At 32.7% G+C, this 14,835-nt stretch overlaps 3 protein-coding genes across 27 annotated transcripts in view; 1 reads left to right on the forward strand and 2 right to left on the reverse strand.

The window, feature by feature from the left end:
• Nucleotides 1–847: 847 nt before the first annotated feature.
• On the reverse strand, nucleotides 848–2,794 carry LOC124540306 (26S proteasome non-ATPase regulatory subunit 9). Its single transcript, XM_047117788.1, has 3 exons — nucleotides 2,386–2,794; nucleotides 1,756–1,979; nucleotides 848–1,151 (listed from the first exon to the last, which is right to left on the reverse strand). Exons 1-3 carry the CDS (start codon nucleotides 2,594–2,596, stop codon nucleotides 930–932), a joined length of 657 nt encoding a protein of 218 aa, XP_046973744.1. The 5' UTR covers nucleotides 2,597–2,794; the 3' UTR covers nucleotides 848–929.
• Nucleotides 2,795–4,000: 1,206 nt separating this feature from the next.
• The window catches only part of LOC124540331 (microtubule-actin cross-linking factor 1), a 297,681-nt gene continuing 286,846 nt past the window's right edge, over nucleotides 4,001–14,835 (reverse strand). For 17 of the 25 annotated variants that reach the window (XM_047117836.1, XM_047117846.1, XM_047117848.1 and 14 more), the window contains 8 exons: nucleotides 8,937–9,148; nucleotides 8,440–8,597; nucleotides 8,251–8,357; nucleotides 8,018–8,180; nucleotides 7,750–7,818; nucleotides 6,843–7,196; nucleotides 5,736–5,819; nucleotides 4,001–5,581 (listed from right to left, as the gene is read on the reverse strand). In XM_047117836.1, coding sequence (XP_046973792.1) covers nucleotides 5,401–5,581; nucleotides 5,736–5,819; nucleotides 6,843–7,196; nucleotides 7,750–7,818; nucleotides 8,018–8,180; nucleotides 8,251–8,357; nucleotides 8,440–8,597; nucleotides 8,937–9,148 — 1,328 coding nt within the window. In that variant the 3' untranslated portion in view covers nucleotides 4,001–5,400. Of the gene's footprint in view, nucleotides 5,582–5,735; nucleotides 5,820–6,842; nucleotides 7,197–7,749; nucleotides 7,819–8,017; nucleotides 8,181–8,250; nucleotides 8,358–8,439; nucleotides 8,598–8,936; nucleotides 9,149–9,744; nucleotides 9,882–14,835 lie in introns of all 25 variants that reach the window. The other 8 variants (XM_047117847.1, XM_047117828.1, XM_047117827.1 and 5 more) reach the window with 7 other exon arrangements.
• Nucleotides 11,174–13,768, forward strand: LOC124540332 (protein wntless). The gene has a single exon (XM_047117849.1). The coding sequence runs from the start codon at nucleotides 11,284–11,286 to the stop codon at nucleotides 12,913–12,915; it is 1,632 nt and encodes a 543-aa protein (XP_046973805.1). The 5' UTR covers nucleotides 11,174–11,283; the 3' UTR covers nucleotides 12,916–13,768.

A 14,835-nucleotide genomic window follows, 5' to 3' on the forward strand; every position in this document is an offset into this window, starting at 1 on the left:
TGTTTGGGGGAGATGGTTCTTCTGTTTGGTCGTTGTACCAATAAGTACCTAACAAGTATATTTTAAAAAGATTTTTTTAATATTAATCTCCTAAGGCCATACAATAGGATAATTTGTTTTGAATGTCGGTAATAGCCTTCAATATCCCAAATTCCCAATGCCTACTTGGCCAACAAGAGGATATCGTTATGCAGGTCTTTTTAACAGGAAATAAATAGGATTAGGCCTTATCTTCTATCTATCTATGTACTATCGGAAATTGGTGCTTATTTCAATGTGTTTGGAACACGGGCAGATTTTCATCTGACCCATGTAATAACCAACGATTCGAGATAAATTCAAATAAACATATGAGATGATACTCTGAAACTTATACAGTCAAGTATTTGTCCCCGAAATCACGTATACATTAATTTTGGTATATCGGCGTTGAAGCCGCAAACATTTCATTTTTAAACCTGTGGACTATTTTGACTGTTTACCTCTTTACGAAATTGTAAGCCAAGGATATAAGAAATATAGATGAAAAATACTCAACGGATAAGAATTAGCTGTAAAACCCTTAAAACAAGGATAAGCAATGCATAATTTAATTACCTAAACCTAATTATTCAGTAGTCTTAATTTTAATAGAAATACCATATTACCATTGTATAAAATATAATAGTATGTACAAATATTAAAATCAATACTGTTAATAATTTTATGTAATATATGTAAAAAAAAATTATATACAGGTTCAACTTAAAATAATTAGCATCCATTGAAAAAGTAATTGTACAAATTTTATATAAGCTTCTCAAAATTAATAAGCAAAATATCAAATGATCATAAATCAAAAGTCAAGTTAAACATTCAACATTTTATTTAAACATTCCCTTTTCATATTTAATCTTTAATTCATTATAGCTTTATCATTCAAGTAGAGTTCATGATGCATTTTGTCTCATTATTTGGCAGCCGAGTAATCCTGGTTGTGCCCATGGCCGAGGAACAACAGTAAAATTGAGCACATGTCTGTCTCGTTTCACCCGAACTTGTATGGGCTGGCCAACTGAGTGTGTCACAATGTTGTGTAGCTGAGTGATGTCTACGAAGTTGCTTGAGTTAATGGAACCAAATTGGAGCAATTTGTCATGCTCGCATAGACCCTGAAAATTTACAAGCATTACTTATTATTTTAATCACACTTATATTTGTAGTAATCAAAATTTGAGCATAATTGTGAATTTGACAAAAATTGATAATGGTAATCATCTCAAAATTCAATCAACTTATAAAAAATTACTGTTTTGTCATTATATTGTCTTCATATATCAAGATTTCCCTGTATATGTGTATATTTCCCTGTAACTCAAATATTTTAACCATGTTTAAATCTGCCTAACACCACTGACTGATTTTTAAGTTCAATAAGTAAGTGGATCAATAAGTAATCTGATGGTCACAACTCCTCGTTGAAATTGGTAGAATTGTGGACCCATTGATTATATTACCACTGACTCACTCACCTATAAAATGGGAACACAAGAATACTATGTATTCTGGCATAGCATTGAAATATATGAGTGGTATTAATCCGAACAAGCTTGCACATTCATTTATATTTATAATTGTGCATATTAGATAAAAAGAACAAAGACATCCTTTCTTATGAAAAAAGGTTTTTGTTCCGCAGCTTAACCTTACTAAGTTATTACTATAAAGCTCTTGTGAATTAATAAAAAAAAATACAAACTAAATTATATTTATTACCCCCAAATCAGCCGGTGAACCCTCTTGGACGAAGCCCACTGTGGCAAAACTATTTGTATCTTCCATCAGGTTCCCATTCGTGCTGGGGCCTTCAACATGATTTGTATGCCCATTATGGTTCCTCGAATTTGAAGCGCCTTCACCATTCGAAACAAACTGAGAATGGACTTCACACAAACCTCGCTCAATTTGTTTCATGATATTTTTGTGATCATTTTGCAAACCTAAAACATTTTTTTTGTTATATTAGTCATGTTAACTTTTATCTTACATTAGTCTTGTCGGTTTTCTTTCAGGTTACAATGGATGAGTTGATGTACTTAATACAAATATATATGGTTATCCAATACAGACATAAGTGACTTATTTATCAGTTAAAATGTACTTACTGATACATTATTGACTACTGACTCATTATTGTGCAAAAAATTAAATCAACACAGTAGGAACAATATTAAAGTACGAATGTAAATAATATTGCAATAATTCTACTTTTTTTTTTTGCTTGTATGATATATCAAATTTGTGTTTGGTTTCATAGTTATCTAGCAATAAATATACATCGATATACATACATACATGCGAAGTTCTTTAGAATTAATAAATTGCTTGAAATTTTGTTATACTTACAAATTATTCTATGTCTAGCATGTCTTACTTTGTATACATCAATATCATTGCGAGGAAACCCCTCCGTATCGACTAGAGAATCTTCCATTCCAACATTATTTGCCGCCAAGACTGCGTTTTCATCACGAATTTCGCTTTCAATTCTATCTTTTTCTTGCATTAATTTCATGACATGATCTCTCGCTGGCCCATTCATGTTGTAGCCAACCATTTCCAATTTTCACTTAACACAGAATCTAAGCAAATGTAGTGCAATGTATCAAACAAAATAATAAGGAAGACCTTGTATTTTCAAAGAAATGTTGATATTTATAAATTGCGATCTAATGACATGACAATAATGAAAATAGTGACACTGACATTTATTTGCTCATTGCCGATCTATTTATTATTACCATTATTGTGAATATTTTTCCCTACAACATTTTTTTTATGAAAATATAGGTATATAAAATTAGTTATTTTGCGATAATGAGATAATTGTCGTTTAAATTATAGACAAAAATAATGCAACTATTACTGGATATATTTTCTTTTTACTTGAAAAAAGTTTTATACCTTATTTGTCAAATATTCATTAAAACGCAAATGTTGCCACATTACAAACCAAGTTAACGTTATTTTTTCAAAGTAACGTTATTTTCGTTTAATCGTTAAACTTTACATTTGCTAAGGAGTTTTATTATCAGATAAACAATTACCAACCCAATTTCACAAGTTGTAAGCTCAAGTATGGGATACACCCACCAACATCAAAAATCAAAATCATATATTGATTTTGATTTTTGAACTTTATTCAAGTTGACAAACACTGTTGAACGAGAAGAACAGGAAAAAAAGAAAGTAGTTACACTGTTTCAACATTTAAAATATAAAGTTAAATACAATTATATGTGTATATTATATATATATTCTGTATGTTACTCAACAACAATTAGTTCCACGCATTTTATCATCTATATGTTTTTAATAATATGCTTTTTTTATTAATTTATTTTTTTTACAAACAATTAGAATTTGTAATATTTGGGCTAAAGCGATTCGTGTTCGACACAGTCAAACGATTTAGATGAATCATAGATATAATATTCTAATAGCATTATGTGACATTTGCCAGATTACACCATACCGTATTTACTCAATTCCACCAATAATATATTATTTAAATTATCGATACATTTGTATTTAAGTCCTACTTTATTTATGATTAAAAAGGCATTCAAAGTTACAACGTGTAGACCAATCCTAAGACGTTGTTATTTAAGTTAAAACTTGTTACTTGTTTATTCTAAATCTTAAGAAAGCTAAAGAAACGAGAGCAAATAAACTTATGTGCTCTACTTATCTTACAAAATAACAATATAAGTAATTTTTAATAGCGATTCCTTTTTTTTTTAAAGTTTCAGTACTCTGAGGACTCCGAGACTTTCAGAGGTTTGTTCGCTCGTGCGATTGGTTTATATTTCAATTATTATATTTAACTTTAGTATTTTAATGATTAACATAGTGACGTACAGTAACTAGTTATTATTATGAGTCATATATTAAACCGAAGCACTGGTGTACATCTTTCGAATAGGGTTGCTATAGAGGGTTTTATAATAAAACAAAAGAATATTTGTTACTTTTTATTTTGAAATCAATTGAGATTTTAAAAACTGTAGCTCTTCAGAATCAATACTTTATACAAAAAAATATTGCAAGCTTTTAGTAAATTTGCTTTGATTTTATATTTAACAAATACAACAATGATTTAAATAAAAATGACCAGATTAATAGTTTTACAATATTTCTAATAATAAGGCTTATTCTTAGAGTCAGATTTATAATAAAATTAACAAGTTAATGTGAGTGTTGGTTAACATTTTTTAGAGAAGGTTACATTTTAAAGCGTTTTTTTTTTCATATATAAAAAGTATTCTTAATATAGCTTCATTAAGTAAATGTCTTTTGTGTGGACAAAGTGTACTTTAATTATTTACTAAAATAAAAAGTCAGCTATGGAATTTCTTATCGTGAACAATGTCTGGTAAAAATAAGTTATCCAGCGACTCTGGCGTAAGTCGGAAGGAATAACATATATTTACCAGTCCAATGTGAACTTCTCTTTACAATCACAATAAATGTATTGTGCAATAACAGTGTATAAATAATCATATACATTATGTAAATCATGACGATTCCTAATAATTATTTAGTATATATTCCTATATGAAATTCGAATAAATACCGAATGAAATAAGATAAATGATTGTGCATTACAAATGAACCACGTAAATCTATTATCACCTTAAATAATTAACGGTAAAAACTTTACACACGTTCTGTTGAGACGAATAGTTTGGCGTTACTATAAGCCCAAGTAACTTAGCGAAAGCCTTTACCGGTAATCGCCTACGAATCGGTATTCCGTAAACAAAATGGTCCCTAAAGGAAAAAATACAAAATCACACTTTCCCGTCTCCAAAGGAGACTAATACGTATATAACACTAACAATTATGGCAACTTTGACAATAAATAAGAAAGAAATATTCACATGAAAAAAAAGGAAATTATCGATTTTTTTTTAAATACTGATAGCACAATTAATTCAATTTATAAAGTGGCAGGGATCATAGAAAATAAGTATACAAGGCAACAAGTGCAGACTTTATGTTTTACTACGCTATAGTTGTTACTAATTAAAAGCCAAATTCGCATTTTTTTTAACAAGCTTGGCCCAGTTTGCGAATAGGTTAATTTATTGTTAGTTATATAATTGTTTCATCGGCGTTCGAAACCGTAATGGTACAAGGCGCTTTGTCAGATCTTTACGCATGTTACATTTTAACACTAGCTTAAAAATAAAAAATACAATTTTGCAAAACGGCATTAGATTACATCGACGATAAGTCAAAGCGGCTTGCAACTTTACGCATAAATAACACTTGACAAAAGACCGCCATGTCAAACTGGTTGACGTTCAATATGGCGGTGTTTTGGTGGGAATGATATCGATATAATATTTTGTTCGTCTATAGTCGGAAGGGTTCGCGTTTATCCGTGGTCCTCGAGGACGCGGGCGTCGCTCGGCGGGACAGCGGGGTGGCGGGCGCGCCGCTGTCGGTCGCATCCGAGGGGCGCCGTACAAGCCGCGACGCCGCCGTTTGTTGGCCAGGCCTCACGGGCGTCGTGCTTCCCGACGGCGTTCTTTGCCTATCATCATTTAATCAATCAGCACTTATTTTACACCACAGCAATCATGCATGAAGCTACGCAAACAAAAATCCAGACACCTAAACTGACGGTATACAGAAGAAATAAAAAGGAAACGCTTAAACCGAACACAAACTACAAAGTTCAGCATTACCTAGAATTATGGTTAGTCTCCTTAGGCACCGGTATGCGACTCCTGCTGGGCGTTTGTCCATCCGTAGAGGCAAACGACCCACTCCTACGACGATGTTAGCAAAGCACAAAGACGGACAGATTAGACACAGGTGAAGATAGAAAGATTTAGTATTGTTAGTGCACATGCGTCTGTGCTTTTTGTTTTTTAAGTTTAAATCAAGACCGAAAACCTCTTAGACTAACAGCAAGTCTTATTAAAAAATCAACATCAGTTACTGTTAAGCTTTTAGTATAAATTTAGAAATAAATGTACACGTCTTAAGAATTAGTCAAAAGATAGAAGCCAATTAATAATAATGAATGCTAAGAAGTTTTCTATTTCTAGTTAGATCATTTTTGTATTCAGAAAAATTATTAAAGAAAGTAGTGCACACGTAAGTGCTTTATTAAAAACTATAAACAGTGCATGTACAATAACAAAATATAAATACAAATAATACATTATAATATTTAAGCAATTAATATATATTTAAAAGTTTAATCTAAAGTATGTCACCAACTTTTGACAATCCGCAAAAGTAAAAATTTATTTGTGACCACTAGTTAGTTAAGTGATACTGACTAGACTAGTCCCTTAGTTGTACTATTTCACATGACATACTAAGAATTAATAACTTTTGGTATAATGATATGAATGAAAAGCTAATAAATGATAAAGCTCCGTGAAATCAAACAGTATTAGTAGAATGTATAGTCTATTTCAATGGAAGGACGATAAACAGATAAATAACTTTTTTAATATCGGCGAACTTTGGATGTAATATTAAAGTGAAATAATTTTGTATTTTAGATGTTACATTTATTTTTTAAGAACTGTTTATTATACCAGATTTTGTAAGTTTAAGATTTGTTTATCTTTAGTCCTCCTGCCATTGAAATATACCATACGTATCCATATGTATAATAGATAAAAATTGCAAAATATCGAAGATGAGAGATTTGTGAAAACGAGTCGACAATCATATGAATGAAGTGAGTGATACGACGTGATGACTAAAAATGAAAATCAACGAGCATCAATCAAAATAATCGGGCCAAAAACATAGCTACGATCAACAAGCTGTACCCTTTGATGTCTCGTTGGGTTGGTTTCGAAGCGTCGCCGCTCGACTCGCTTATATTACTCTCATATTCATTGTCACTTGTCATTCCCGATATGCTGAATAGTGAGGAATCGTCTTCGGGACTCCTCTGGTCCGACTTAGGATCATTGGAAATAGGACTAGGATCTTGTGACGTTTCTCGTGAGTGGGATTTTCGGGACATTTTGGATCGTCGCTCAACGGATGGCGTTCGTTGCGACCGGTTTCCAATGTACACGGGTATTTTCGTCGAACCCTGAGTTTGGAATGCAGGATGAGTATGGGATAAAGATTTAGGATGCTCAGAAGCCATTGAGGATGGCTGGGAATGTGTCGAACTGTTCGTTCGTATCCATTTTCGTAATTGATGCATGTGGAAAGGAAAAATATAATTTAATAATAATTCATAATTAAATAATATATTGATCACCATACTTGTTAGAAAATGCCACTCGTTAAAACTTAGCTGAATTGAGCTCTGGTTAGACTAATGTAACATGCCTTCTTGTTGAATTTACCAACATTTATAATATGTTACTTGAATAATACCACCACCTTAAGAAACAGTATATAAAATGAAATAGCAGTTCGGACAATACAAAGTATAGAAATTCCAAAACGGGTGCACAATACGCTTAGACGTCACTATAACAACTTACAAATTCACCCCTAAAAGCAAAGTGACGTGCTTACAAAATAAACGCATTTGTCCCTATTTTTACGATCGCAATTTGTCACTATACTTTCGATGGTATTATAAAGTAATACAAAACGAGACTTCTTTGAAGAAAAAACCTAAAATATTATGTATATAAATTGTGACAAATGGTGATCGTAACCCAACCTCGTTGCAAACAAGACACGAGCAAATCCACATTCACTTTTCGGTACCTTACTAACGCCGGCACCGGTGACAGTGTCGGTATACTGGATGTGCGGTAAATCCCTCCACTAGGATACCTGCCCATACCCGTGTAAACCAATTGTAATACCTCATAAACTATCGTCTTGTGTTTTTATTCAACACATTTTGTACTAGTCACATTTGACTTATAAATTGACTGAGATTAGAATCAAATATTCTTATAGTTCTATTAGAATAACAAAAAAAATAATAATATTGAAAAATTTACGTAAATGAGTTTGAAGTTAAACATACCTTCCACTGGCTGGCGTTAATAGACCAGTGGGAGTTCTCGGTCGAGATCCACCGTTGGGAGTAGTGACTCCTAATTTAGCGGCATTCGCCGCCGCGCGAGCCGTAGAGGTGCGGGTGTTTGTGACCTTGCGCATCGGTATACGCGACGGCGTAAGAACTTCATCTGAAACATTCATAACTTATTTAATATAAATCCAGTAGAAAGCAAAATGAACAAGTTTAAAATTACCAACCTGTACTATCTAGAGACAAATTAGATCCATGTCTTGAAGGTGGCTTCGATCCCGCCCTAGATCCTGGTCTGGAACCTGGTCTTGAACCACCGGGAGTTAGGGTTGACCTACAAAGATACAATACATATATTATAATGCAACAGATATAAGAAAAATATTGTTGAATTAAGTTTTTAAAAATGAATTTACCTTGGTACACTAGGTTTCCTATATCTCTGGCCGAGACCACTGGCAGCTTCATTGTCGCTAAGCGAATCAGGCGTTCCAGCGCTCAGAGAAGATCTTGAGGCTCGCCCTGCAGCTCCACCAGCGGACATTGGCACTGAGCGAGCTGTTCGCTCTCTTACCTACATTTCAAAAATATAAATTAAAATTTGACTACATCATATTACGAAAAGATGTACTTTAAGTTAGCAAGAAAACAAACAGAAAATGGTATTAGAATAAATCGAAGAAAATGATTGTATGATGTATCCGACGAGTTCACAAATAACGTACCACAATATCTTCTTAGCAAATACGTGTTATGTGCATGCTATCTAAAATGGACTTGACGATTGAAACTATTACTTTAACGTACATATATCTAAAACACAGATAAAAACAAATAAAAAAAAATAATGGCTGCAATCAACTCATAAAAAAGTGCAATCAACCGCGAAACTCTCACATAGCCTATAAATTACCCAGTGATATCCAGGAGAAGGCTGATATCCATGATGGTGTGTATAGTGATGGGCGCCAGGCGTTGTTGAACCTTGAGATCTTGAGTGGCCGTATATAAAGGCTTGCTTAGTGCCATGTGTCGAACCCACGTGTAGTGGATACGAACATGGAAGCTCTTCTCGTTGCCGGAGAGCCTCAAATATTGGTTTCAGCTGCTCCATAAACTCCTCCGCTAAACGCATCAATATAAAACCGGAAGCCTTACATTAAGGATGGAACGAAAATCCATTACAAACAACAAAACTCTTTCAGAGTGCCAATCGTTTTGCCGAAACGCGATTTTAGGAGACGAAGTTACGATTAGTCCACACGATTTGCCGACGGACGCGCGGTTTTTTTATTTTACAGGTATGAAGGGATGTAGCAGGAGGGATGAACAAAATACATTACCATAAGATCCAAATGCGCTGACGTGCCACCCCTCCAATGCAGTGGATCCAATGAAAAGTACAACTAGCAAACAACACCGAAAACTACACGAGCAGGTGTCTCAATGCTTAGCTTTGAGCACACTAATACAATACGATAACGCTACGGGCTCATTACATGCTGCAGTCACGAGAATGCCTTTTGCAAATGGATCAATCAATCCATGTACAAAGTGCAACAGAAAAAAAAAGCGAAAAAAAAGTAAATCCCAAACCGAATTGCTCCCTCTATCAACTACTGTGCGCATAATGTGATAAATGTGCGAAATTAAAACTATTTAAAATCGAACCTGTAGAATTGATTTCATTAAATAAAAAAGTAGCAGTTTCAGCTACTTACCTTTGTGATGGGTCCGGTGGATGGAGGCGTATTGGTATTAGAGCGAGGCGTACGTGGTCTGAATGCAGCCATGCTCTGCGACACTCCATCGGCCAGAATGAATTGCTCTCGCAGTTCGATGTTGGTGCGACCCTTGGCTGCATGCGGGCGGCGTCCGGTGTGCAGGATTTTAAAGGGAAGGGATTGGAAAGGGTAAAAAAACCGTTCGGTAACAGGACAGGTGAAAAAAAAACACCATAAGTGTTAAAAAAACGGGGAGCGTGCATTGGTAGTGAGGAAAAGAAAAAAAAACAACAAAGAAAATCAGATCATGTCAAACAAAAAAAAAACAAACGAACATAACGCATAATAAATTAAAATAAAAATGTAAAATGTAAGTGTGCAGTTAGGATAGGATTGTAAAATACAATTAGATTATTCTTTCACCAAATTATATGCAATCATCATAAATCAAGGGCAAGATTTTTTTGAAGTTCATGTATTCAATAGTTTTTAAAGTTCATTGAAACTATTTGTAAAAGTTATAATAGTAGGATCTCGCACTTGACTTACAAAAACATCTACTAGAAAGTGATTAAAAATACCGTATGCAAATAAATTTTAAAACATGCAAAAATTCTTGGCGAAATTGAAAAGCAAAATAATTTTTACCTCACTTATGTCTCCACTAAAATATACTATGGCTTCTGTATTTACAGCTATAAATAATACATATAACGTGTATATAAATTTTATGATAAATCAAATAACTACTATGAAAGCATCCACTTTAAACCCTTAGTAAAATATAGCAAAATATACTATTTTTCTAAAAAAATAGCTAAGCCACACCAAATAATATCAATCAGAAATGGAGCAATCTTTTCAAATTAATTCCAAAGTATTCGTGAAGTGAATAGTAAAGATAGCTTCCATTGCAGATGACATTTTCTTACCGAGCGGGCAACAAGCTTCATGCTGTTCCGGTTTGCTCGGGTCAGGCAGCGGTAGCACTAATGATACTACTCATATAAAGGATAAGGACGAAACGCAATAAAATAATATAAAAAAAAATCGAGGAATAGGAAACCGGATTGGGTAAAGCGAATACGAATTAGTAAATTAGTAGCAACATCGATTATTGTGGACCTAAATGACTCTTACTTTAGCCTTAGGATTGCTGATACTAGCTTATTTTATGAGGAAAAAAAATCTTATTTGACGATTTTGATTAAAAATAGAAAATAAAACATTATTTTGCGTATTATTATTTTTTAATTATGTTTGTTTAGTAAAGAATTTTTGAAGCATTATGTTAAATTATTAATTAAATTTAAAATATATTTTTTTTTATTTCGTACCGTTATTTATATAACGTTTGGTTTAAACGTAACGCGTTTCTAAACGAAATAACGTCTGCTGGCAACATCACTACTGCGCATGTCAAACATATCGCGTCAATTAGCGTCCGACTCGAAGCTAGACAACAATGGAATGCGGTCGATTATTGTAAGCGAGTTTTTGTTTTGAAATTATTTTAGTTTGAGTGTGTTAACGAAAATGACTGGAACGATAATTGAAAATTTAAGCGGTAGAAAGCTAGCAGTGTTAGTGACGTTTCTTTTATTATGTCAAATAACATGTTTTTTGATCGGTGGGCTGGTCGCACCCATGCCCGCAAATGTCCAAAATATTCTCGGCACTGTATGTAAAGATACATCAATAATGAAAAATGATACTACAAAATGGTTCTACAATCGCGGTAAAGGTAAATGCAAGACTGTTGACCTTGGAGAGACTCGACACGATGTTTCCGAGAGAGACATTGTATTTGCATTTCAAATGCCGATTCCTCGTGAGGGCGAAACCTACGACTATTCGAGATGGCAGCAGAATTTAATCGGCGTGTTACAAATCGACATCGGTTACCACTCACAAATGGAAGTCAAACCGCGCAGTACAATAACAATAGACGCGCGACTGGCGTATAGAAATAAAGAGGATCCTGATTACGACTGGAAATTATACACACAGTCGGTCGAAAAAAGAGTTTTAGACTGCGACATCGATATAAAAACTGAAGATTACTTATATAATTGCTCTCATATACCTTTGTTTGAGCTTGGTTCTTTGTATCACGATTACTATTTGCTAAACATTCGATTGCCGATAGACACTCCCGACATGAACGCACATATCGGTCACATACAAGACATGTGGGTGACTGTTATAAATCAAAATGGAGGCTTCACTAAGGTGTGGCTGTCTCTAAAAACTGTATTTTTTCCTTGCATAATTGGTATATTAGTTTGGTTCTGGCGAAGAATTCACATGTTAGAAAGGAAACCTGTACTATTAGAAAAGATGCTTCTCACTTTGGGTATAGCTTTATGCTTTCTGAATGCACCTTTTGAGTATCTTACACTACAATTCGATTTACCTTTCATGTTGTTATTAGGGGATATAAGACAAGGCGTTTTTTATGCTACATTGTTTTCATTTTGGCTTATATTTGCTGGAGAGCATATGTTAATCCAAGATGCGTCAGCACAAAGTTCTTTGAAGCAGTACTGGAGACATTTGAGTGCAGTAGCAATGGGTTGCATTTCGCTTTTTATATTTGACATGTGCGAGAGAGGTGTACAATTGCGGAACCCATTTTATTCCATCTGGGTTACAGACTTGGGTACTAATTTAGCTCTAACATTTATCATACTTGCTGGAATATCGACTGGAGTATATTTCTTGTTTTTGTGTTACTTGGTATGGCAGGTGTTTATAAATATATCCCATAAAAGGCAGTCTCTTCCGACAATGTGTTCTGTACGTCGCTTGCATTATGAAGGAATTATATACCGTTTTAAATTTTTGATGTTAGCTACTTTGATATGCGCTGCTCTTACGGTAATCGGTTTTATTTTGGGACAAGTGGCTGAAGGCCAATGGAAATGGGACGAAAATATTGAACTTGAATATACTTCAGCATTCTTTACTGGTGTATATGGGATGTGGAATATCTACATTTTCTCATTGCTTGTATTGTATGCACCAAGTCATAAACGCTGGCCAGTTAATGATAACACTTCTGATACACAAAACTTGAGCGAGGAAATTGAATTTAGAGGTTTGCCGAATGAGAGGAGTGAGATTTCTTCATTGACTTCATTTATTAGAAAGACTACGATTGATTAAAAAATCATATAATTAAGATATTTCATAACTTGAAATAATTTATTTAAGTAGAAATGTAATTTTAAAAGATTGAAAAACTTGTAACGGAGCCTCTTTTTAGTTTAAGTTTAAACAGTATTAATAACATGTTTGTACTCAAATATTAGTCATCGGACATACTCTTTAGGACGGCCTTTTCTAATGCTTGTAGTCTAACTTAGTTTTACCTCAAACAAATATGTCTTAGTCTTAGAATTAATATTACTGTATTTTGTATTCAAAATTGCCGTTTCTTGTAGTTGTATGTTATAATATTACACTGTTGTATGAAAATGAGTCATTGTAAGCTTTAAAGATGTGAACTCAGGTAAATATTTGAGTCATAAAATTCCTTAGTCGGGCGAGACGGCGGTTTTCGACCTTGAATGTATTTTTTTATAACTTAAAGTGCTTCCAAATTGATGTCGTATTTGGATCTTGCCATTTTAAAACTACTTAATTTTCTCTGTGATAAGCGTTTTTGATAACTTTTTAATTTATTTTTATATTGGTAGTTTTAAACTTTTTTACTATGTTGCCAGCATTACTTTAACTGTTTCTTAAGTTTAACTAACTTTAGTATTTGTAATTCGATTAGTTTTTATGCTAATAAAAAAAATATTAAATTATCGGTTATTTTGTTATTTCACACTATTTTGTATAACACACACAATATTTAAATACTTGGGGCCCGTCAACACCTGTTATTGGACGCTAAAATAATCCCATGTTATGGGGTTAACACATAAAAATTACCGTAACGTTTGACACTTTGAATTAAATAACATGTAGAGTATATAAAAATATAAAATAACATTATTTTAGACTGACTTTCAGAATTGCAAATTATTGCAATAAGAAAAGTCAGTCAAGTACTTCATGTTAACACGAAATAATTAAAAGAATTAAAATAATAAAGCCAATTTCTTTGAAAATTAATATTACACAGATAATTAAAATTTATGTGTTTTAAAATAGTGTTATAGGCTTTATCAATTTTAATCTTAGTCCATTATAGAACATCATTCAATACTTTTTGGTTATTTAAATTTAGAAACAATTGAATACTTATTAAGATATTTAAGAACGAAGGGAGAAATTTAAATTAAGTATAAGAATGATGTTTAAAGTATATATCTTCGAAAAGAGCAGGTAAGTAAAGTTTTATTTTAAAATATATAGGATAGATGTGATTATTGTAAAGGTCCTGCACTTTTCTATCTAACTTAATTCAATAATTACGAGATTCAGGGTAAAAGTGAATAAATATTTTACGATTATAATATAAAATTATAAATGCAATAAAATAATATACTGAAATAAAAATAAGACTTCAATGTTACCCCGAACGTCAAAGTTGAGTTTTATACCAAGATTATAGTTTTAAGTATAATTTTAATGTGTATACTTGGTAACTGATTTTTTGTGTAAAAGACGAAAGTGTTTTGTGGAAAATGAAGAATATATACGTTTCAAGGATATGGCAATTTAAACGCCTACACAATTTTCCTTATTCAGTCGTGTAAATTATGCCTTTATTTTCATTCATCATTTTAACTGTCATTGCTATGAACAACGCCTAGTAGTCGTTCTATGGAATTGTTTTTCATACTTAGGAGATTTGTTTTACAATAAAACAGAATTTGATACTATTAGTTTCAATTAAGGAAATAGGATTATCTAATTTTTTATAATAGTTCTCAAATGTCAAAAGTAATACAGGATTGGGATATAAAATGAAAAATATGTATATTATTGAAAAAAAGAAGATTTTTTAATATCGCTACAATATTATATCTTTTATTATAGAGATGTTAACCATACCAATATGTCAGCAATTGGTTTCGTTTTATTGCTAAAATAATGTTCAAATATGACATTTCTGGGATTTCAGTTATCTCG

Source organism: Vanessa cardui, chromosome 24 (assembly GCF_905220365.1).
Source record: "Vanessa cardui chromosome 24, ilVanCard2.1, whole genome shotgun sequence".
Taxonomy (NCBI): Eukaryota; Metazoa; Arthropoda; class Insecta; order Lepidoptera; family Nymphalidae; genus Vanessa; species Vanessa cardui.